The sequence below is a fragment of the Mauremys reevesii genome, linkage group 1, assembly GCF_016161935.1.
Source record: "Mauremys reevesii isolate NIE-2019 linkage group 1, ASM1616193v1, whole genome shotgun sequence".
Taxonomy (NCBI): Eukaryota; Metazoa; Chordata; order Testudines; family Geoemydidae; genus Mauremys; species Mauremys reevesii.
In genome coordinates, this window is record NC_052623.1 from 214,171,115 (window position 1) to 214,194,990 (window position 23,876).

Here is a 23,876-nt window from a genome sequence, read left to right on the forward strand (position 1 = left end):
CCAACCCCCTGCTCAAAGCAGGACCAATCCCCAACTAAATCATCCCAGCCAGGGCTTTGTCAAGCCTGACCGTAAAAACCTCTAAGGAAGGAGATTCCTTAGAATCTTAGACCCACCTCCCTAGGTAACCCATTCCAGTGCTTCACCACCCTTCTAGTGAAAACGTTTTTCCTAATATCCAACTTAAACCTCCCCCACTGCAACCTGAGACCATTACTCCTTGTTCTGTCATCTGCTACCACTGAGAACAGTCTAGAGCCATCCTCACTGGAACCCCCTTTCAGGTAGTTGAAAGCAGCTATCAAACCCCCCTTCATTCTTCTCTTCTGCAGACTAAATAATCCCAGTTCCCTCAGCTTCTCCTCATAAGTCATGTGCTCCAGCCCCCTAATCATTTTTGTAGCCCTCCGCTGGACTCTTTCCTATTTTTTTACCTCCTTCTTGTATTGTGGCACCTAAAACTGGACATAGTACTCCAGATGAGGCCTCACCAATGCCGAATAGAGGGGAATGATCACGTTCCTCGATCTGCTGGCAATGCTCCTACTTATACAGCCCAAAATGCCATTAGACCTTCTTGGCAACAAGGGCACACTGTTGACTCATATCCAGCTTCTCGTCCACTGTAACCCCTAGGTCCTTTTCTGCAGAACTACTGCCTAGCTGCTCGGTCCCCAGCCTGTAGCAGTACATAGGATTCTCCCATCCTAAGTGCAGGACTCTGCTCTTGTCCTTGTTGAACCTCATCAGATTTATTTTACCCCATCCTTTGTCTAGGTACCTCTGTATCCTATCCCTACCCTCCAGCGTATTTACCACGCCTCCCAGTTTAGTGTCATCTGCAAACTTGCTGAGGCTGCAGTCCACGCCATCCTCCAGATCATTAAATGAATATATTGAACAAAACTGGCCCCAAGACCGACCCTTGTGGCACTGCGCTTGATACCGGCTGCCAACTAGACATGGAGCCATTGATCACTACCCGTTGAACCCGATGATCTGGCCAGCTTTCTATCCACCTTATGGTCCATTCAGCCAGCCCATGCTACTTTAACTTTCTAGCAAGGATACTGTGGGAGTCTGTATCAAAAGCTTTGCTAAAGTCAAGGAATAACACATCTACTGCTTCCCCTTCATCCACAGAGCCAGTTATCTTAACATAGAAGGCAATTAGGTTAGTCAAGCATGACTTGCCCTTGGTGAATCCATGCTGACTGTTCCTGATCACCTTCCTTTCCTCTAAGTGCTGCAAAATTGATTCCTTGAGGACCTGATCCATGATTTTTCCAGGGACTGGAAGTTGCTGTAGTTCCCTGGATCCTCCTCCTCCCCCCCCTTTTTTTTTACCCCACTGTCCCTCTAAGCCTGAGGGAATAGGAAGAAAACTAGAATATCTGGCACTGCCTGAACGAAGGCACATGGAAAAGAAGGGTGTATGGACTGGACTCCTCATTGTTTTTGTGGAAAAGGAGGGTGTATGGAAGGACCCAAAAGCAGAGAGCTGGTATTAAAGGCCAGGTAATTTACAGGCCCTCCCCATCCCTGCCCTCCCACAACTGTAGGAGACAGTCACACCCCAGAATCTCTCTCACAATTGCCCAGGGGGTGAGGAATCAGTTGCAGACAAGAGATGTCTGGACCTGAGCTAGAAGGTACCAGGATCCCCCAATATGGAAGACAGCTGAAGGGTGGCAGAGGCAGAGACTAAGCCACACTGAATCTACGGAGCTGTTACTACAGCACCAGGATCAAGTGGTATCAGCACCCATCAGGAACCCCCAATAAGAGCAGCAGATCATAAGCTATGCTATAAGAAAGGCAGGAAGTTGTTTTTCTGCCTGGATTTCACAGATCAAAAGTGGGGAAAGGAGGAGGTTAGAACAAATGAAAGAGGCCCTGTAACTGTAGGATTAAATAAGCAGAGCAGAGATCCTGAACTGTGTCTGCTCTGAAGGAAAAATATTGCTGTTGAGTGCCACCAACAAAACTCGTAGGTTATGTCTACCCAAGACATGAAGCCCAGATCTGTGGGACCCAGGCTTGTGGGCTTGTGTTTCCAAGCCCGTGCTTGAGCATTCGCATTCGGGCCTCATAACCATGCTGGAGCATCCATAATGCACATGACCTGACTCAGAACTTCAGCTTCTGTAAGCATATACCATCGTAACCCCAGGCTCCTGTGCCCTCATCAGCCTAAGATGTTCTGTGTTTTTTTCTATAATGGGTTGTGGAAGAACTTGTCTGCCCATCCTGCGGGAGTTCGCTGGAAGTGTTTTGGGTGGTTTTAGCCCAGGAACGCATCCAGACAAGCCATTTTGTGTCTGCACTCTTCCTACAGCCTGAAGCCATCATGGATTCCACCCAGGTGGAAGAACTTCTCTATCTCATGCTCTCAGTCCTATTTTGAGATACAGGCAAAGCATCTGCAAGATGCTGATGGACATTTCAGTGGCAGGTTTTGAGCTGTGGAAGGCACCTCTCGTAGGAGGATACTGACATGCCAGCCCCAAGCCAGCTGATGCTGCTCACGTCTGCTTTTGCCTTAGCTGTAGACTCCCTCTGCATAGACTGGCACTTCTGGAGCAGAGCCACCAGCACAGACGGGTGGGGTCACATTGTCATGCAGACCTGGGATGACCAGTAGTGGGTCCAGAACTTTTGGATGAAAAAGCGGACATTTCTGGAGGTTTGCGATCAGCTTGTCTCTGCCCTCCAGCACAAGGACACCCACATACGGGCAGCCATGCTAGACCAGGTCACTATAGCCATCTGGAAGCTGGTTATCCCAGACTGCTCCAGTTTCATGGCTAACCAGTTTGGAGTTGGCAAATCATCTGTGGGGATCACTGAGAGTCCATCAGGCGTGTGATTTACCCAAAGGCAGTGGGCATAAGAAACATTCCTGAAATAATTGCTGGTTTTCAGAGAACGGGGTTTTCAAACTGATGGGGCCACTGATGGGATTCATGTGCCTATAGTTTGCCCACTGCAAGGAGCGCTATGCCACAAAGGATACTACTCCACCATTATGCAGGTTGACCACAGGGGCAGATTCATGGACACTAACATGGGATGCACTAGCAGGGTGCATGATGCCAGGGTGTTCCAGAGATCGGGACTTTACCTTAATGGAGAAACTAGGATATTATTCCCACCAAATAACATTGTTATAAATAAAATTACTGTCCCCACTGTTATTCTAGGGAAGCTTGCTTACCCTTTGTTGCCATGGCTTATAAAGCCCTGCCCAAATTTCAGAGGATCTGGCAAAAAAAAGGTTTAATTGCACACTCAATTGCTGTAGGTTGGTGATAGAATGTGCATTTGACAGACTGAAATCCCATTGGTGCTGCCTCCAAAATAATTTGGGGGCCAATGTCATTAATCCAGTCTGCATTATTGTGGCTTGCTGTGCCCTACACTGTTGGAAGACAGGATACCGGGCTAGACGGACCATTGGCCTGACCCAGTATTGCCATTCTTATGCTATAATATTTGGGAGGAGAAGGGGGAACGTTTTTGCCAGGAGTGGACTCAGGACATTTCAGAATATCTGAAATGGTATATACAGCCGACAGTGCACCTGTCATGACTGGTGCTGGATCCAGATGCACAATGGAAATCAGGGAGGTTTTATGCACCCACATAATTCATGAGGGGGAATGAAATGCCATATGAAGTTGTGCATGTGATTTTTTGTAAATATGTAGGTACTGTGTATCATGAATTCTGTAAAGACGTTTATGAAGTGTATGAAGGTATGTTATGCATTTTATCAAACTGGCACTGTACTGCCATGCACAGTTTATGAATTATTGTAATGACAATTTGTAAATTTTTATTATGAAACTTTGACATTGGCTATGAGATGACATACATTAAAGTTTGTGCCCCTGCTTTCATTGCATATAATAAAATTTGTTCTGGTCGTTTTACGTGCAAATCCAACATTTTATTTCATGCAGGTATTTAAATGTTGCAACAATCAGTAATGCAGACCAGCTGCCATTATGGTGTGCAGCACAATAGTATAACCTAACTTTGACCCTAAAAAAACCCACTCAGAAGGTCCATCTTGGCCTTTCTGGAACATTTTGGATGTGCAAGATGCACCTGAACAGGAGAGGATGAGTGCACAGGGTGCATCAGTCTGTTCAATGTGCCAGTGTTTGCCTGTGACATGCTCCAGTCCCCTCCTGAATTGTCTAACTCTAAAGGATGGGAGCTCTGCAGGGATCGATAGTGGTAAGGGGACTCAGGCTGTGGGTCTGCAGCAGAAGACACTGGTTGGTAGTGGAGCCTGCAGTCTGGTAGCCATCAGCTGCAGTAAGTACTTGAACATCTACTTCTGCTGCGCTCTATCTTCCTTTCTCAACCGGCCATCATGCTCCATGAATCTGTCTGCCATTCTCTCCTTGCACTGGGCAGCCTCTCTCTCTGTCTTTCCACCCTGGAATAATCTTTATCTTTTTGGTAGTCGAGCTGGATCTCCTGGACCTGGATCCGCTGATTCTTTTTTACTGAGCAAGTCTCCTATCTGCTCATCTTCGGCTCTTTCTCTTCCCCTGCTATAGGTGGTCTGCAGACCCAGGCTCCTGGTGCCTGTGGCATTGAAAGGAGAAAGACAGAACATTATTTTCTGAGCATGGTAAAAAAAAATACATTTCACAGTTTATTAAAGGAACTACTACTTTCATTCGGTCAAAAGATGCATACTTTTAAATCAATGGGCTGTATTCTACTCTATTTACACAACACACTGTCCACTTCAGAAATCCTTTGGAACAGCAATGAAAACCAGAAGACATCATGTTAAGACACACATACAAAATTCAATTCTAATTACTTCTATATCCCCCTTTTTGGGGGGAGGGTAGAGTCTATGAAGGGAAGTTTGGGGCAGGGCAGGAGGGGAGACGACTTATGAGTGATCTAGTTACAAGCAATGATTGTTCAATCCTGTCAGGCAGGGCAACCTCTGGAGGTCACTGATAGCCATCAGTGCTAAGGAACTATTTCAGCTTCTAGTGACTAAATACCACATTGCAGAATGGAGCGGGGTCCTCATGACTTATAGAGCGGGACCTAAAAAGTATGCCCTATCCTGGAACGTAACAGACTGTCTGGGGTTCCTCTTCCATGAGAAGTCTACTTTCATCACCAGCCAGAAATGGTGAAAATTTGTGATAAAAAAAAACAAGACACTGAATTTGCATGAAGATGCAGTACAGCCTCCTTGTTAGCACCTTGTATCCATACAAACACCCGACTCACTGCCATTCATTGGGAATCCTAAGACTGACATGCTCTGCTGTAGTTTAGACTCATGTGTTAAAGCCCGCAATGAACCAAACACACACCACAGTTTTGTTTGGACTCGTAACAGCCCAGTTTTTTGGGAATCAATTCACAGGCATCTGGGAATAGTTTGTTCACGGACGATTTATAAAATGCACTGTACTGCACGGGAGGGGTATGTGAGGCTGTGAACTGTGGCGCACCAACCCATATACATACACCAATCAGTGAGTAACTAGTAAAAATTTCATAACTGGTTGTGTCCTTTTGCTGCGTTCATTTTGAATCCAATGTGGCAGTGGGGAGAAGGTGGGTGGACCCTAAGTGGAATGGCATGAGTCCCATCCTGAATGAAATGCACAGAAATCCTGGGTTGTATTAATAATTGAATAGGCTCATAAGCTGGAAATCCTTCCCTATCATATACTAATAAAAACAAACATGGCAGCAGAAACTTACCAGGCTCCGGCGCTTGTTCTGATGCCAGGTCTGCAGGGTACTGCTCCACAAGGCTGTCCCTGAAAAGGTCCTCTGAGTATGGACACACACACACACACATGCTGTAGCTACTCCAGCACCATGGCTTCTTCGGTTACGGGTCTCAGCTCCAGCATGACTTCTTGCTCTTTATCTGGCAGCTTGCTCTCTTCAGGTGGTCCCTGTAACATGGGGGTTATAAGGTCGCCATTGTCACTCAGCAGTGTCATGTACCACTGGGACTCAGTGCAGTTCCCAGTACATGGTCAAATTCCTTGTAAAAGGGACAGGAAGACAGGGGAATTCCCAGAATTGTCATTAGCATTCTTGACTTTCTGGTAGTCTGCCTCAGCCTCTTGATCCACCTTCTGCATTGATCTGCCGTCCAGTCGATCTCCAATGCTGCCAGTCGCTCGTATATTGTTTTATATACATGGTTATTTCTCATGCTCTTACCGAAGTCAAATGTCTTGCTTGCCTCACGTCAGAGGTTAACTAGAATCCGTCTGCATTCCTCTGGCCAGCTAGCCTTGCACTTGATGCAGGACTTCATCTTGCTGCTGGCCCCAGCAAATACACATGAGTTCTCACTGTGTTTGTTGCTTCCGGGTGAGCAGTCCACATGGAAATGAAGGTTAAACACTGAGCAGCTGTTTTTAAACCAGGAAGTTGCGTCCGGTTCCTGGGAAGTGAGTTTGGAATTGAAGGGTTGGAAAATAAAGCACCAGGTGATTCACGGATAGTGTTGGCGGACTCTCCAGAGACGTCTGGCGACCCAGACTTGAGCTGCGTCCACAATGCAAAATGCTTGGGCTCTGAACCACATCACAGTGGGATTCGGGCTCTGACCCCACCCCCTTCTCCCCTCCTCCCCAGCAGTGTCCACTGGACTGAGTCAAGAAGGGTTACTGGCTCAAGCCAAACTAATTTCTGCGTGGACGGAAGGGGGGCTTAGCTTTGAATCTAAGTCTGAGACCTAACTTAGTATGCTGTATAGACGTACCCATAATTGGCACAAACAGAGTAAAAAGTAAATGTGCATATACCGCTGTGACAGAATGTATCCGTGTCCACACCCTACACACTATAGTAATAATCTTTGTATAAGATGGGTCTTTACCATCTGAAAACTCATAATTTGCTGGTCAATATTGTCCTGATAAAACGTGCGGCAACAGTGTATATGAAGTTATAAGATTTCCCCGTACAATGTTAACAACACATATTCCAAACTAAGACTGGTAAACAGGACTGTCTCAAACAAGAGAATGTGTGTTCTGCTTAATTTACATTTAAGCAGTAAACAGAGTCATCAAGCAGGAAGGGAGTTCAAACAGATGGGAAAACTTGCAGGGAATATCCTTACACATAGACACAGTCTTCTGAATCTCAGCTGAAAATGTTTTCCAAGATGGGGACTGACACTATAAGCAGGAGGAATAAATGCCCCAAGGGACCCCCTTCTCTCTTTCTATCCATCAATTCACCACATGAGAAGAAGGGACAAAAGGAAGCACTCATTAAACAGAAGAAGGGGTCCTGATCTATGAAGTTTGGCCTGTAAGACTGCTGAGAGAGCATGTGATGAGAAAAACTTTGCTTTGAATTTAACAGTTTGTTAAGTTAGGCACTAGTTTTGTTTTACCTTTATTTTTCTTGTAACCATTTCTGACTTATGCCTCATTACTTGTATTCACTTCAAATCTCTCTCTCTCTGTAGTTAATAAACTTATTTTACTGTTTTATCTAATCATATATGTTTAAATTGAAGTGTCTGATGAACTATGTGGCATAATGAACTGGCATATTATCATCTTAAAGAACTAATGGATTTAAAATACTTGTATTGTCTAGGAGTGGGTGGGGCAGTATAGGACATATATTTCTGGGACGGGAATCTAAGATTGGGAGTGAGTTGGGGTCACCCTGTACTATATCCAAGACTGGTAAGAGTCAAGGTGGGGCTGGCTGGCTGCAGCTCACACACAGACATAGCTGGGAGTGACTTACATGCTGAATGCTGTTTGTGATCAGTCCAGACTGGAAGCTACAGCAGCAAAGCAGTGTAAAGGGCACCCAAGGTAAGAGGGCAGGAGTGAGACTCCTCATTATTATAGATTGTACCATGGCTATGTCACAACTTCCTCCACACTGTATGTGGGCAGAGCTAAACCAGGAGATGGAGCACACTGATGGATGGACACTTGTCTAGGAACAGTTCTTTTTCAGGGGGTTATGACGAATGATGATAATGAAATACTCAAAAGCACAGCGCTCCTGATTACTGCCATAACACCTATCCTCTACAGAGATTATGCTCTTACCATATGCTTCTTCAATAAGAGCACAGTAGGGATTAATGCCAGTGCCACTGCGCTTGGCTTCCTGCTCTCCGAGCCTCAGGATGTTCTCCAGCCCATTCAGTGCCACCTGCACAATCTTTGAGTCCATTACTGTAAGGAGGTCACAAAGCGGTTTGATACATCCCAGTTCTACTAAGTATCTGAAAAACACCATACACAAACATGGTCAATCATTTGGATTAAGGTAACCTGTGTAATTTATGAGGCCATACTGTCCAGTGTTTAGTGTAGAGGACTGAGAACCAAAATAACTTGGTAAGACACTAACTCACTTGGGTAAACTATCATCTATGTGGGCCTCCACCAGCTCAGCTTTAAAAACGTAGAAACCACGAGACTGCATTTGAGCAGGGTTTGTTCATGTACATAAACCAAGAAGAGCAATGTACCAGGGATTGGCTGGCTCAGGGATTGGAAATGGGCCTTTGAACTATTCTTCTTTAGTTCTTTATTGGAAGTTGCTACATTCGGATTGTGATGGCCTCTGTGAAATGAGCTGGAAGGTGAAGGTGAAAGGAGAGATATTTCTGTTACAAGCACCAGCCTCACAATTGGTTCTCTCGTGGGCACTCTCAGCCAAGGCCAAGGATTGAATGGACAATTCATAACTGAATTCACCTCTAGAAGTGGTCTCTGACCACTCCAGAGGAGTGAGATACATTGGAAAGAGACAGCATAGGGAAATTGGGCATTTCAACTGTCTGTTCTCAAGAAAGAGGCTTTCCAGCTCCAGGGTTCTTAGTATGGTATCTTTCACATAAACATTACATCCATTTAAACATGCAGAGCAATTTTCACTGCTACTTACTTGATCTGTTCAGCAGAACCTCCAGATGTTGCATTTGTTATTGCCCAAGCAGCTTCTTTCCTTGTCCGAAATTCAGCTGTTTGCAAAATATTGATGAGGGCTGGGAAAATGTGGGCATCTATGACGGTCTGCAAAAGGAAATGACATACAAGTTAAGTGTGTCAACTACAAATAGAAATACAACAAAATCATCCATTGGGACGGAGGAAGGATTAAATTTAATCACACAGAAACAGAAAAAGAACTTAAGGGTTACTAGGGCACCACATGTTTTGCATTTTCTAGGAATCCAACACAGCATGACCCATCATTGAGGCAGGAGCCCTTGCTTCATTCCATACACATATTAGAGACTATTTTCACCTAACCCTATGAACTAAATCTGGAATTCTACTCAACTTTAAAAACAAACAAACAAAAAAAAACAAGTACACCCAAATCCAGTGCTGAGGGATGGAAAAACTCAGCCTTAGCTCAGACTTTTCAGTCTGGAATCCTTCATGTCAGAGTCTTCCCAGTGGGAATGTTCCCCATCTCTACAACAGCTGGAGGCAGATCAGATCTTTGGCTCTGAGCATGGGCTTAGGAGTGTCCCTCAGGCAGAACTCTCTAGAATGATAGCTTTCAACGAAGGGAAATACTAAGCACATACATGTTATAAAGTCTTATTCAAGTGAAACCATTTGCAGTATGGCCTTGACAAGAAATTTAAATATTTTCTCTAGGAACACACACTTCCCTTTCAAAATTACTTAACACATGAGCAATAATCAGAAAAACTCTGGACATAATGCAGTCATACAAGGGAGCCTGACAAAAGATTCTAGAAAGAAAATTCACAAAGAAAGTGATATTTTTCATTCTCCATCCTTGCCACATCAGACAGCCTTCATAGTGGATAGCAGAAAGCAGTAAAATCATCCATTGGGATGGAGGAAGGATTAAATTTAACCACACAGAAATAGAAAAAGAATGTAAGGGTTACTAGGGCACCACATTCCATAACACCCTTTTACCAATCCCTGCATCTGTGAAGGAGAGAATGGAGATGGAAGACCATACAGTGGTCCTGCAGATTTCACTGTAAGATCTCTCTGCCCATGATACCATTGCTCTTTTCGTGAAGCGAATAGCAACATTCTTGAAAATGTTTTGCATCAATACGGATGCAAAAACGGTTAGTAACATTATAAACTTGCCTTCACTGAATTTTATGATATTTTCAATTATGTTTATTGAAATTATGCTTAAATTATGCCAGCTCATATGCCCATGTTTTTATTTGGTTGCTTCTGCGATGTAAAAGGGTATAAACTAATGAAAGAAATTTTAGGAATCCTTTGTTTTCTGTCATTGAGGGTATGTCTACACTCCTGTTCCATCCTGTTGGAGACCACGGGATTGTACTCAGGGCATCTCCATGGCTACACTTTATTTTTAGTGCACTAGACCAATTAGAGCTAGTGCGAGTATGTCTCCTTGAGCTGAGAATTACAACAAGTTTGAAGTGTAGACCTACCCAGACATATCTTGAGTAGCAGGCATATACCTAAGGCTTTGAAAGTATCAAAGATGAAAACTCTCTAGAAAAAAAAATCTGTATTTGTGACCTCCAATTCCATTTACACAGACGTTGGAATGCAACTTTACAACTTCAGTTTTGCTTCTAACATATATATTATATTAAAAAAAACATACATATAAATAACTGTAATTTGTACCTTGCACAGAATATTTGATAGGAGTCTAACTGCAAACTATAAAGGTAATTGCTACAAATAATAAGGTATACATAGAGGAGCAATCTACTGTTTAAAAAAAAAAAAGGTCTTAAAACCAGGACACATTTTTTTCCTTGTTTGAAAACATCCTAAAATATTTATGTTTTAGAACGAGATCTGCATATGAAAATAAGCCAAAGATTTTTTTATTTTTATTTAAGGTACCCCAAAAAGAAGAAGTGGTGTGCCAGGTGTATTACCAAAGCCATAAAACATAAGGCTAAGGGCCTCCATTGCTTTCTAAACTCTCCATCCCCTTCCCTCCTCTCGGCAAAGAGAAAAATCTTAGTTTCGTTTAAAAACACATCTCACTAACATGTATTCCTAGAAATTCTTATTAAAATTAACTTTTTATAAACACTTAATCATTAAAAGAATGAAGACTTTAAGGGGAAAAATTATAGTTGGGAAATGTTTAATAGAAGTTATTACTTAACTCATGATTCCATTTAAAAGTGAAAACTTCTCTTTATTCTCCAAAATATTTAAAATAGAACAAGCTTTTAAGTTATTTGTAAATATTCTGTGTTTAAATGCAAGCATTTTATACAACAGTTCCCTGATATCACTGCTAAGTGAACAGTGTGATACAGCAGTGCCAGGGAGCAGTGCGAGTGCGGTCCTATTGGGTTCCGGGAAGTGGACGGGCTCAAGTCTGCCCATTGTTGCAGGACCCTTCCCAAGCCTTAGGGGAGGATCCATAAGTTCTAAGAACTGAAATTACCCTGGAGGTGAAAGGGGGGCCGGGGGGGGGGGGGGACAAAAATGTAATGGGGCAGGTATGAAGGGTCAAAAAAGGGTACCTGAAGGGGACACCAAACAGAGAACCCCAGACAGCGCTCACTGCTCCTCGAAGGTGTCAAGGGAGCCGGCAGACACCATCCAGAGGAACTCTACAAAAGGGGCAGGCATCAGGGATGGGGTTGAACCACGCCAAGTACACGCCTGTGCTCACAGCTCCGTGGAGGAGCCACCAACTAATATCCCCTTGGGCCTTGGGACTAGGGTAGAATATAGGCTGGCCCACTGGGGTTCCTCACCCTCAACAAGTGGCAGTAGATCCCGCCACTTCATATTGGGGCAGGACACGAGGGAGAGGAAATGAAGGATGTGTATCACGAGCATGTACAGATGTTTCCTCGGCACGGTCCGGAAGCGAACTGGCTGCAAATCGTGCAGCTAGCTCGCAGTGAACAGGTGGGATGGTCGGGGCGGGAGGTCTCACGGGGAAGGAGCCTGATTAAAAGGTCCAGAGGGCGTGGAGTGTATGGTGGACAGGGAGAAGCCTCCCACAGGACCCAGTCGAAGTAAACCCGAGCAGTGAGCAGTAAGGCTGCCCTCACCACCCTTTGTACTCCACAGGGCGTATTTCAGGAGGAGAGCCCCATGCACTGAGCGAGTGTCAGGGGATCCACCCAGTCTCCCTGGTCGTAGTCCAAGAGGTCTCCGACTTTGGTGACTTCTGCCAGGACAAACCTCTGGTGCACCGAGGGGGAGTCGGCCACCTGCACACAAAGTTGGAGATTGCGTAGCAGGGGCTCTGTGAGGAGATCCGCCCCCTCAGTAGCTGCCACAGACCTGATCGCCAAAACCAGCTTCCAGGCCTGTAGGAGGTCCTGGTATTAGACTGGCAGCCCAGAGAGGTCTTGCGGAAGACCTTTCCCATGGAGATAAAGGAGCTGCCGGTCATATCGGAGCCCTCGGAGGTGGTGGAGGAAGATGTGCACCAACATGCTCCAAGCCGGACTACCTGCACCATAGAGGAGTCTCTGCAGGGCCAGGAGGCGGAAGACATGGATCTGCATGCGCAAGCATGTCGGGCCCTGTCTTCCCTCCTCCAGGGGGAGATGGAGAACCCCCACAGAGACCCAGTGCAGTCCTGGCCAAAAGAACTCCAGAACCAGCTTCTGGATAACAGCCAGGAAACCCAGGGCTGGGACCAGGATATTGACCCGGTGCCAGAGCATGTACAGGAATAGCTGGTTGAGCAACAGTGCCCTCCCCTACAGGAAGAGGCACCAGAGTTGTCCCATCCACGTCGCCAGCCGCTCAGACACCCTGCCCTCCAACCCTAGCCAGTTCTCCAGCGGAGAAGGATATGTGGGCAGAAAGGTAAATGCCAGGATAGAGCAGTGGACCCGCGCTCCACTGGATGGCTTGAAGCGCAGGTGGAAAGGCGCTCGCCTGCCACCCGTCCCCGACCACCAGGCCAGAGGTCTTGACCCAGTTGACTCGGGCGAAGAAGGCTGCCGAGTAGATAGCCTGGCAGGTCTCCACCAGATCCAGGTCGCCTGGGTTTCGGACCACGAGCACGTCATCGGCATATGCCAACAGGACTAGCCGCAACTCTGGCTCATGGAGCACCAACCCCGTCAACCTCCGATGGAGAAGATACAGGAAAGGCTCGATTGCCAGAGCATACAGCTGGCCTGACAGCGGACACCCCTGATTCATCTTGCGCCCAAAACTGACTGGCTCGGTCAGGGTCCAGTTGAGCCTGACCAGACACTCCACGGAGGCATACAGCACGTGGAGAAAACCTACAAACTGGGGCCCAAAACCGAACACCTGCAGCATGCCCAGGAGACACCCATGGTCCACCCTTTCGAACTCCTTCTCCTGATCCAGAGACAGAAGGGCAAATGACAGACCATCCCCACACCCGAACTCCAAGAGATCCCACACCAATTACAGATTGTCAAAGATGATACGGCCCGGGACGGTGTAGGTCTGGTCGGGGTGGACCACATCCGCCATCACGGACCCCAGCTGCAGCGAGATGGCCTTCGCTATGACCTTATAGTCCATGCTGAGGAGCGAGATGGGATGCCGGTTGCAAAGATTCCCCTCCGTCGGAAGCAAGGTGAGCACGACTCGCCTACACGACTAAGGGAGGACCCCGCTCCCCAAGGACTCGGCCTGTGGGAGAGTGGTCAAGGGGAGATATATAAGCCCTAGACTAATTAAGGCATGGTTCCCTGTAGACTAGGGAAGGTTACTACAGGTTAATTGGAGCACCTGTAGCTAATGAAGACCCTGCCAGCAACCTAATAAACCCCCCCTGCTTCAGGCAGACAAGGTGGTGCAAGGAAGGAGAGAAGACTGGAGTTTGGAAGTGTGTTGCTAAGAACTGAAAGATCAGAGAGGAAGGGAGGACAGGGAGACTCCCTCTCCCAGCGTCAAGGATCGAGGGTAACCCTACCCAAGGGGGAAGAGGGTAAGAAACTTGCAGGGATTGAGGGGGGCTGGGGCTCAGAGTGAGGAGCAAACCCAGACCGCTTCCCCACTTCCCTCCTCTACCACCTTCCCAGGCCACTAGCTTGGCCCTCAGCTCCCCAAGAGCAGGGGCAAGGGGTGGTATCCTAGCCCCCCTGCCAAGAAAAGTGCGAGACCCACCATACCAACATTGGCCATTTTGTCACAACAGCTACATGTAGAAATATAGAATCAAATAACCTTGCTGTAACTACTTACTAATATAAATTGCCATTTTAATATGATTTACATTTATATGAGTTAAAATATTTCCCAAACACAGAAACCACCACCTTTTCAAGGAACTTTTCTTCTTAAAGACCCTTCCCTGTTAACCATAAGTTTAAAGACTTAGGCTTGTCTACACATAAAATGCTGCAGTGGTGCAACTGCACTGCTACAGTTGAGCCATGATAGTGCTTCAGTGAAGATGCTACCTATAGCGACAGGAAAAGCCCTCCCATCAGCAGAGGTACTCCACCTCCCCAAGGGGTGGTAGCTAGGTTAATGGGAGAATTCTCCCATTGACCTAGCACTGTCTATACAGGGATTAAGTTGTTTTTCCAGGTAGCTGATTCCCAGATTAAGGGCCTGCCCTGAAGTTAAATAAATAATATAAATAATAATTGGAGATATACCTATCTCCTAGAACTGGAAAGGACCTTGAAAGGTCATCGAGTCCAGCCCCCTGCCTTCATTAGCAGGACCAAGTACTGATTTTTGCCCCAGATCCCTACGAGGCCCCCTCAAGGATTGAGCTCACAACCCTGGGTTTAGCAGGCCAATGCTCAAACCACTGAGCTATCCCTCCCCCCTAAAAAGAGGTCTCTTCACAATTTTTTGAAAACCACGTATTAACAGGATGTGATTCTGTGTAATGCCTATTTAGTACTGGAAAAAAAATCTGTTTAATGTTATCAAAACAAAGGGAGCTTACTACTTCTGCCATCTTGCCCAGTTGAGAGACAGAGTGATGTAAAAGCTGCAATTTCTGCAGCATGGAAGTTGGTTGAGGTGGTCATGGAGCACTGCTATCTAGCCATCAAAAAGGACAAGTCATTGGACAAACTCCCACCATGTAAGGACAGTTTTGAAGAGCATGTCATAAGAACATCTTGGTAAACAAAGATTTGGTTGTCTTTGCACATAAATTAACTAGATATTGGATCACCATTATAATATGAATGGAAAAATGTGGATGATGAACTACTTCTGGCATTCTTGAAGCTTCAACAAGACCTTATTTGTTCCTGTACCAGGAAGAGGTCACTACATAATCAACTGTGTCTGTAGTTCAAACTATCTTCCCTGCACGGAGCTGTATACATGCGAAGACAATGAAAACTGTGGTAACCCACACACTCTCGACAAAGATTATGTTGATGAACAAGTTGATTATAATGATGTTGACTAGCAATGTCACCAGTGCTTACTACATTATGTACATATCTGTACAAAATTATTAGATTTTGTTTTACCCTTTATATTGTTGTGATGCGTTGAGATGACAGAAACCCAATTTTAGGTCTTGAAATAATACACAGACCCTTACACTTACAGAAATAAATACAAATACATTTCAAAGCAGTCATTTTAATATGTTCACGATGTCATTGTTTATTCCGGTTTGTATGGTAACGGCTCTACACCATACCTCATCTTAACATAGGCAGCTTTCAAATGCTGTATGATGTGCATGTATGTAGAGAGGATATGTTAAGTCAACCACATTGGTGGTGTTTTCCTATATGATTCAAATGCCGTATTGTAGCTGTGTCGATCCTAGGATATAAGAGACAAAAGGTGGGCGAGGGAATATAAAAGATATTATAATAAAAGAGATTATCTCACCCACCTAGTCTCTCTCATATGATTCAGAGTTAAAGTTGCATTACAGATGTAAGTTTAACAAGAGTTTTAAGCCTTGATTTTGTAAGAAGGTCACTGACATAGCAAAAATTAAATCAAAATGTAAATAGAGTATGATTTGAATTTTTCATGGTGATTTGATAAAAATGAACTGGCAGAATAATAAGAGTTCAAAAATCACCCTTTCTGGCAATTTTTCAAATGGATTGTCTCATTTAATCTTTCTCCACATTGTTGCCACCTATATATAATTGATATGGTTGAAACCAGCACATGAAGAACATGCATCTATAGAGCATTTAATAAACTTTTAGAAAAAATGGAAAATACGTGCACAAAGCCAAACCCATCATATATGACAACATATCTGCCATGGTGCAAATCCTCTGCCACTATTGAGAAACAGAGGGAGAGGCTGACCAAAATGGAAGCTTAGCTTTTCTTGCGCTGGGAAAGAGGATAACAGGAGTTCATATCTCAGCTCTTCTAATTGCTATTTATCTGACAGACACTTCATTACCCTTATGTAAGAAACTGAACCCTGGTCAACCCTTTTTGGCAGCAAGCTCCAACCTGCCACCCAGTGACCTGCAAATTTTCATCAGAATAGGAGATAAACGCTGACAGAGGACCCCAGCCCTGGAATCCAATTGGCAAAATGTTGGGGTCCTTATTGGTTCACAGCTTCTATATAAACCCAGCACAGAAACACAAAGTGGTCTCCCTGCTTCAGACTGCTACCTCTGATACTTGCTCCTACTATTTGCTGCTGATGTCCTGATAACCTGCCCCTGCCTTCTTCCTGACACCTGACTCTGGTTTGCTCTCTGGCCTGTCTCGGGCTCTGATCTCCTGGTAACCTGACTCTTTCCCTCACAGGACCCAGCCCCTTTTCCATGGCACTGGTACAGGGCCATGAGGAATGTGTGGCTCACAAAATCCTGGACACTCAACATAAATGTGGCAGGCTCTTGTACCTTGTTGACTTGGAGGTGTATGGTCCTGAGGAGCATAACCGGGAACCTGCAGAAAATGTACATGCCCCAATGCTTGTACAAACATCCCATAGGAAGCACCCCAAAAAGCCTGGTCCCACATCGCCATGAGAGTGCCCATTGGGGAGAGGGTGATGTCAGGAACTGCAGGTCTTGAATCCTGGTTGACGGGACTCTTTGGTGCTAATAAGCTCCAACCTGCCACCCAGTGACCTGCTAACTGTTGTCAGAGTAGAAGACCCCAGTCCCTGAATCCAATTGACAGAGTACTGGGGGTCCTCATTGGTTCACAGCTTCTATATAAACTAGGGCTGTCAAGCGATTAAAAAAAATTAATCACACTGTTAAACAATAATACAATACCATTTATTTAAATAGTTCTGGGTATTTTCTATATTTTAAAATATATTGATTTCAATTACAACACAGAATACAAAGTGTCGAGTGCTCACTTTATACTTATTTTTTATTACACCTTTACCTTTGTTTCGGTCTTTCCTAAACAGCACATACCCTTCCATACCTGTACTCCAGTCATGGCTACCGTTCCACCATGTTTCAGTTATTCCTATGATATCCGGTTTCAATTCTCGGACCAGGAGCTCCAGTTCCTCCATTTTGTTACCTAAGCTTCTCGCATTGGTGAATAAAGTCCACTCAGTCCAACTTCTTACTCAGTCAACCACTCAAACAAACAACTTTGTTTACATTTGCAGGAGATAATGCTGCCCACTTATTTACAATATCACTTGAAAGTGAGAACAGGGATTTGCATGGCATTGTTGTAGCCGGCACTGCAAGATATTTATGTGCCAGATGCACTAAAGATTCATATGTCCCTTCATGCTTCAATCACCATTCCAGAGGACATGCGTCCATGCTGATCACGGATTCTGCTCGATAACCATCCAAAGCCGTGTGGACTGACATATGTTCATTTTCTTCATCCGAGTCAGATGCCACCAGCAGAAAGTTGATTTTCTTTTTTGGTGGTTCGGGTTCTGTAGTTTCCACATCAGGGTGCTGCTCTTTTAAGACTTCTGAAAGCATGCTCTACACCTCCATCCCTCTCAGATTTTGGAAGGCACTTCATATTCTTAAACCTTGGGTCGAGTGACGTAGCCTATCTTTAGGCATCTCACATTGGTACCTTCTTTGCGTTTTGTCAAATCTGCAGTGAAAGTGTTCTTAAAACGAACAACATGTGCTGGGTCATCATCCAAGACTGCTAGAACATGAAATATATGGCAGAATGCGGGTAAAACAGAATAGGAGACATAATTCTCCCCCAAGGAGTTCAGGCACAAATTTAATTAATGCATTATTTTTTTAACGCGCATCATCAGCATGGAAACATGTCCTCTGGAACCGTGGCCAAGGCATTAAGGGGCATACGAATGTTTAGCATATCTGGCACGTAAATACCTGGCAATGCTGGCTACAAAAGTGCCATGTGAATGCCTGTTCTCACTTTCAGGTGACATTGTAAATAAGAAGCAGGCAGCATTATCTCCCATAAACATAAACAAACTTGTTTGTCTGAGCGACTGGCTGAACAAGAAGTAGGACTGAGTGGACCTGTAGGCGCTAAAATTTTACGTTGTTTTGTTTTTGAGTGCAGTTATGCAACAAAAAAAAATCTACATTTGCAAGCTGCACTTTCACGATAAAGAGATTGCACTACAGTACTTGTGCGAGGTGAACTGAAGAATACCATTCTTTTGTTTGCCATTTTTACAGTGCAAATATATGTAATAAAAAATAGTGTGCACTGTCTACTCTGCATTTTGTGTTGTAACTGAAGTCAATATATTTGAAAATGTAAAAAAACATCCAAAATATTTAATATATTTCAATTAGTATTCTATTTTTTTTAACAGTGTGATTAAAACTGTGATTAACTGCAATTACATTTTTTTGAGTTAATCGTGTGAGTTAACTGCGATTAATCAACAGCCCTAATATAAACCCAGAAGAGAAACACAAAGTTGTCTGCACAACAAGATTCTCCCTGCTTCAGACTGCTTCCCTTGCAATATCTGCTCCTACTGATTGCTGCTGATCTCCTGGTAATCTGACTTTGCCTGCCTCCTGATCTTGGTTTGCCCTCTGGCCTGTCTCAGACTTTGACCTCCTGATGTAGGATCCAGCCTGACTCCTGCTCTGACCACTAGGTCAGACTGCCCACATCCTAGTCTTGACACCTTATTATTCACTAGGCCTATGAACCCCAATCCATTTTAAAAAGTAAATTACTAAAAAACGTATGCAAGATCACTACAGGTGGCCAGGAATAGAACCCAGGCCTGTAAACATGACAAATGTGATCACTGCACTGTACTGCCTTTCAGACTGAATGAACAAGTTTTAGTTACCACATTTCAAACCACACTCCTGTCCAGGAGCCAGGAATACAATCCAGGGTTCCTGATCATCAGTATTCTACCACTGACTAGAAAAAGTTGTATAACCCACTAAGGAAGTATATATCAAATGCTCCATTGGCTGTCTACTCATGTAGTTCAAGCAGTAAGTGTGTATGCTAGGGAATGGAAAGTGAAGGGATTCAAATCCTGGTACTTGCCTATGTGGGGCCTGTTATGGTTGCATGTGATTCACACAGTGAGAAGACCTCACACAGGTTTTGTACTTAACTGTGACTACTGATGACCCACGGCTTTGCCGCTCACATCTGTGATTACATGGTAAATCTGAGTGATGGTTGGCAAGTGTGTGTGTGTTGCACTGGGAGATGTGTTGAGTTGTGTCCGGTGCTGGCAGCAGGATTGTGCTGAGAAATTTATATTGAATTGCGTGGGTGGTGAATAAGGGGTATACTGCCCTGGGAGGCTAAAGTGTGTTTGGGATTATTGTATCTGCTTGTTGTGTGCGTGGTTGTGCTGATTTGTTTCAGGGTGGGAGGGAGGTGCTGCAAAGGGAGATGTGCTGATTTGTGGGTGGGTGGCCATTATAGGTGTGGCAGTTGGGTTAAGTAATCCATCATCTGTGCAATCTCCCTCATACAACCAATGAAACTGTTGCATGCAAATTAGCTACAGAGTAAGAACAGTGATTGGTTGCGTTCTCTGATATCACAATCAGACTCTTGGCATGGCACAGATATAACATGCTTTACTATAACTGTACACTGCAAAAGTATAATTCATGAAGTCAAAATGGCAAAGAACTTAAAATTGGGATGGTAATAGAGCACAAAACCCAGTGATGATTCAACCTGGTGATATTCTGAACAGAAAGAGCCCTCAAACATTCTTGTAGCTGTTTCCATCCTTCACATTGCCTCTATAGGCATAATAGTCGTCAGTGTGACAAAGAGTGACATTCCTGGAATCTTATTATATTATCTGTAAACTATGGTGCAAGAATCCCCAAATTTCACATTTCAGTTATTTGTTGCACATTTTACTTGTGTAACCCATGGGTCAAATTGTATGTTGTGTTGCTCCTGCTGTGGGCCCCTCCATGCCCAATTCAGAATATGAGTCTTATTACTCTTGGATTGATAGCCTTGTTCTTTAGCACAACTTAAAAATTGTGCTTTTAAATTCTGGTGGTCCTTGGTTCAATTTCCAAGGTCGAACAAGATGGCATTTGATACATTGACGCGTGTCACATACGGAGGGTTGACAGGTATGCTTTCATGGTGGCAGGGATGGAGTACCTAGAGGAAGGTGGAACGGAGTACATAGACCTGCTGGTGGAATGCAGGTACTCTGCTGCTGCTGCAGCCGCACCTAGCTGTATCCAGTTTCCAGAAGTCCAATGAGAAGCTATGGTGTGTTTCAGGATGTGTGTGGTGACAGATTGACAGGTTATGTCACCACTGATATATATATAGGGTTGCTCTTGGTATACTTACTTTCCATAATTTTTGAATGGGAATAAAAGTTTATAGAAACGTTTATCGAGGCATGTTATAGCCTCTCATACCCTTCAGAAGGGTCGACAGTCAGGATTGGCTTCAGCAGCGCAGTTTCTCCTTCTGATTCCCAGGCAGGTGCAGCTCCCCTTCTCCCTGACTCTGGGGAACTATCCACTGAGGTACACCTAAAGCTGCATAAAAATTAAGAAATTAACAAACACAAACTATGCTTAATGACAGATTAGGTTGCATCTGGACACACCCCATCCACTGAAAACTTTAAAAGCATGGAAATAAAAAGGGGAAAAATTCTTGCATTCCTTTCCATCTTCATATTGCCTACAATATTGTTGATAATACATCAGAACACTCCAAAAGGCATTCACTTCCCATCTCCAACATAAGACTTAACTGTGACCTCATATGCTGTTATATCAATTATACATATAGGTGCATATGACTCTCACATTTCATGCATTTTGGAAGTTATTTACCTTAACACTGATGAAGTCAATGCTAAGGTTTTTTGATAGAGTGTTAGTTTGATGAAGTTGGTATAGGTATTGATTTTTGGTATCTTTTCAAACTGGGAAGTGAAAGCCTTTGGAGTGTGTTACTGACAGTGTTGTAGGCAACATGAAAGTGGACACGAATGCAGGAGTCTTTCCTCTTAACTTCGTATTTCCATGCTTTAAAGAATTTGGATGGATGGGATGTGTTCTGATGTCATCTTAACTGTCACTGAATGTAGTTTTTGTTTGTTAATTAATATGGTTGAGGTAAAGCTGCTGGATGTTGGGTTTACTGAAACATTTAATTCTCTACTCAGTGTGCAACAGCAGAGAAGATTGCCAAAATATCCTGGTTTGCATTAAGAGAGGGATTACTTAAGATATTAGTCACCTGTGAAATCACACGTAAATTTGTACCAGTGCAGTTTAACCTGGTACACTGGTAATAAAGATCTCCAGCACAACAAAGGTGCATTCAGTTACTCGACTTTGTGAAAAATTCTCTTTTTAGCCTAAAAATTTCTAGGCCTGGTTTTTGCCCAAGGATGAATTTTTTTGCAAAGTTTGCCCAAGAGTGAAATCCCATTAAGAACAAAGAAAATGAATAGGAACATTTTTACAATCTTTTCTTTAAAAATCAGGTCAGCAGTGTTTGCCTGAAACCCCCATCTCTATAAGCAGGTATTCTTGCTGGGAAAGAGTTATGTGAGTTTTGTTAATGGTGCAGTTAGCTCATTATCACATCTGGATATAAAGTGAGGCTGGAGTAGCTCTAGGTTGGACCCATCGTGTAGGCTGAGCAGCCCTGTGGAAGGAAGTATTTGAGCAAATAAACTTAGGGGGTGACGAGGAGGAGGTGTGTAATGGATTTTCAGTTTCACTGAGTTATTTTTGTGAATAAAACCAAATCCCAAGAAGGGAATAATTTTAACTCACCACAGGTTGTGAGGGCTGTTTAAATCAAGCTGGAAAAGGGACAATTCTGTCTTATCTCTGAATTTTGATTTTAGGACAGCCTTCACAATGGGGTATTTCCTGTCTCCATGACAACCACAGGCAGACCAGATCTTTGCTTGGAGCCTGGCCTATGGCTGTCCTTCAGGAAGATCTCTCCAGAACGACAGCCTCCAAAGCTAAAAAATGTTTACTATAATAAAACTCAACTGAAACCATTTGCAGTAAAAGCACTGACATGAAATTTAGGGATTTGGTAAAGAAACACACATCCTTTTCAAATATAACAAGTAAGCAATAGCCAAAACCAACAAACCAAATTAATCAACCAAAAAACCATTCACGCTCTGGACATAATGCAATCCTCCGAGGAAGGTTCAGGCTGACAGAAGGTCTTAGCATGAAGATTCACAGATAAGACAGAATTTTTTGCTTTCTCAGTCCCCTCCACATAAGACTAAGACAGTCTTCACCCTGTGCCCTAACACCCTTCTACCAAACACTACATCAAGGGTGAGGATGTTGATGTTACAGCATCAGAAGAAGTATGGATATGGAAGACCCTGAAGTAGCCTTACAGACCTCCTCATAAAATGCGTGTGATTACTCTGCAACACCCCCCACCCCAATTGCTGCTTTTTGCAGAGTCCCTTCCAACCCTGATATTCTATGTCCACTGGGCGTGATGCTTTCAGTGAGAAGAGGAAGAGATCTGCCAACTGTGAAGCTGAAAGGTGGATATTAGGATACGTAGATCAAGAATCTGCATATTGCCAGAGGACCAATATGTGTGACGAACCTCAGAATTCTGTTATGTGACAGTTATGAGAGATTCTCACAAGTTTCTTATAATGCAATATGACTGCAGTGATTAACTTGTCTTTCCCATGCTCAAACCATCATGTAAAAATACTAGAATATCCTTTGTCTGATATGGATTCCCCGTAATATCATCTAAACTCAAGTGATACATAGACATTATTTGTGAATTTCCTCAGAGATGCTAGGAAGGTGTTTATCATCTTCTTAAAGTAAGTGACTGTGGTTCCTTATTCTCAGCTTCCCTGATAATGGGTTGGACAACACTGGATATTGGTTTAGGATATGTCCCTGTTGCACTATGTTTTTTCGTTACATGTTGAGAGTTTGAGAGGAGGTTCGAGTTAAAAGATAGGGGATCACAGCCTCTGCTTTTGCATGTCTTCCTCACATCTCATATCACACCTCTTCTGGTTTTCCAATTGGACCTGAATGCAAATAGCAATAGGTTTCCAGCCTGGTCTGGGAGGCACCTAAAGGCTAGATGATGTAGAGTGTATTCCCTCGTGTCTTGCTGAGCCAGCTGAACCTGTCTTTCCTTCCTGATATAGAACCCTGGGTAATCGACTGTGAGCTTTTGCCAAGGACATGAATAAGACAGTGCTGAAGGTTTCTGTCTTTCTTAACAGCGATATACACACCGCTATTCTGAAGAATCATCTGCTGGAAATGGAGACATGAAGTTGATGGTCCAGATCATGAGACAGATTGTACTCAACCTGGAGTACATGCCTAACCTGGGCTGTAATTGGCCCTTCCACTTATTCACTCAAAGCCATATGTCTGAATTTTTTTCACAATGGCCGCTGGACCCAACATAATATGAGAAGGTTGTCCAAACAAGGGTAGATATGTATTCACT

The 23,876-nt window shown here is 44.0% G+C and overlaps 1 protein-coding gene across 8 annotated transcripts in view; it reads right to left on the reverse strand.

The window, feature by feature from the left end:
• The window catches only part of KPNA1 (karyopherin subunit alpha 1), a 123,923-nt gene that overhangs the window by 6,559 nt on the left and 93,488 nt on the right, over nucleotides 1–23,876 (reverse strand). For 5 of the 8 annotated variants that reach the window (XM_039530579.1, XM_039530548.1, XM_039530522.1 and 2 more), the window contains 2 exons: nucleotides 8,947–9,074; nucleotides 8,100–8,278 (listed from right to left, as the gene is read on the reverse strand). In XM_039530579.1, the coding sequence (XP_039386513.1) occupies nucleotides 8,100–8,278; nucleotides 8,947–9,074 (307 nt within the window). The other 3 variants (XR_005596250.1, XM_039530538.1, XM_039530558.1) reach the window with 3 other exon arrangements.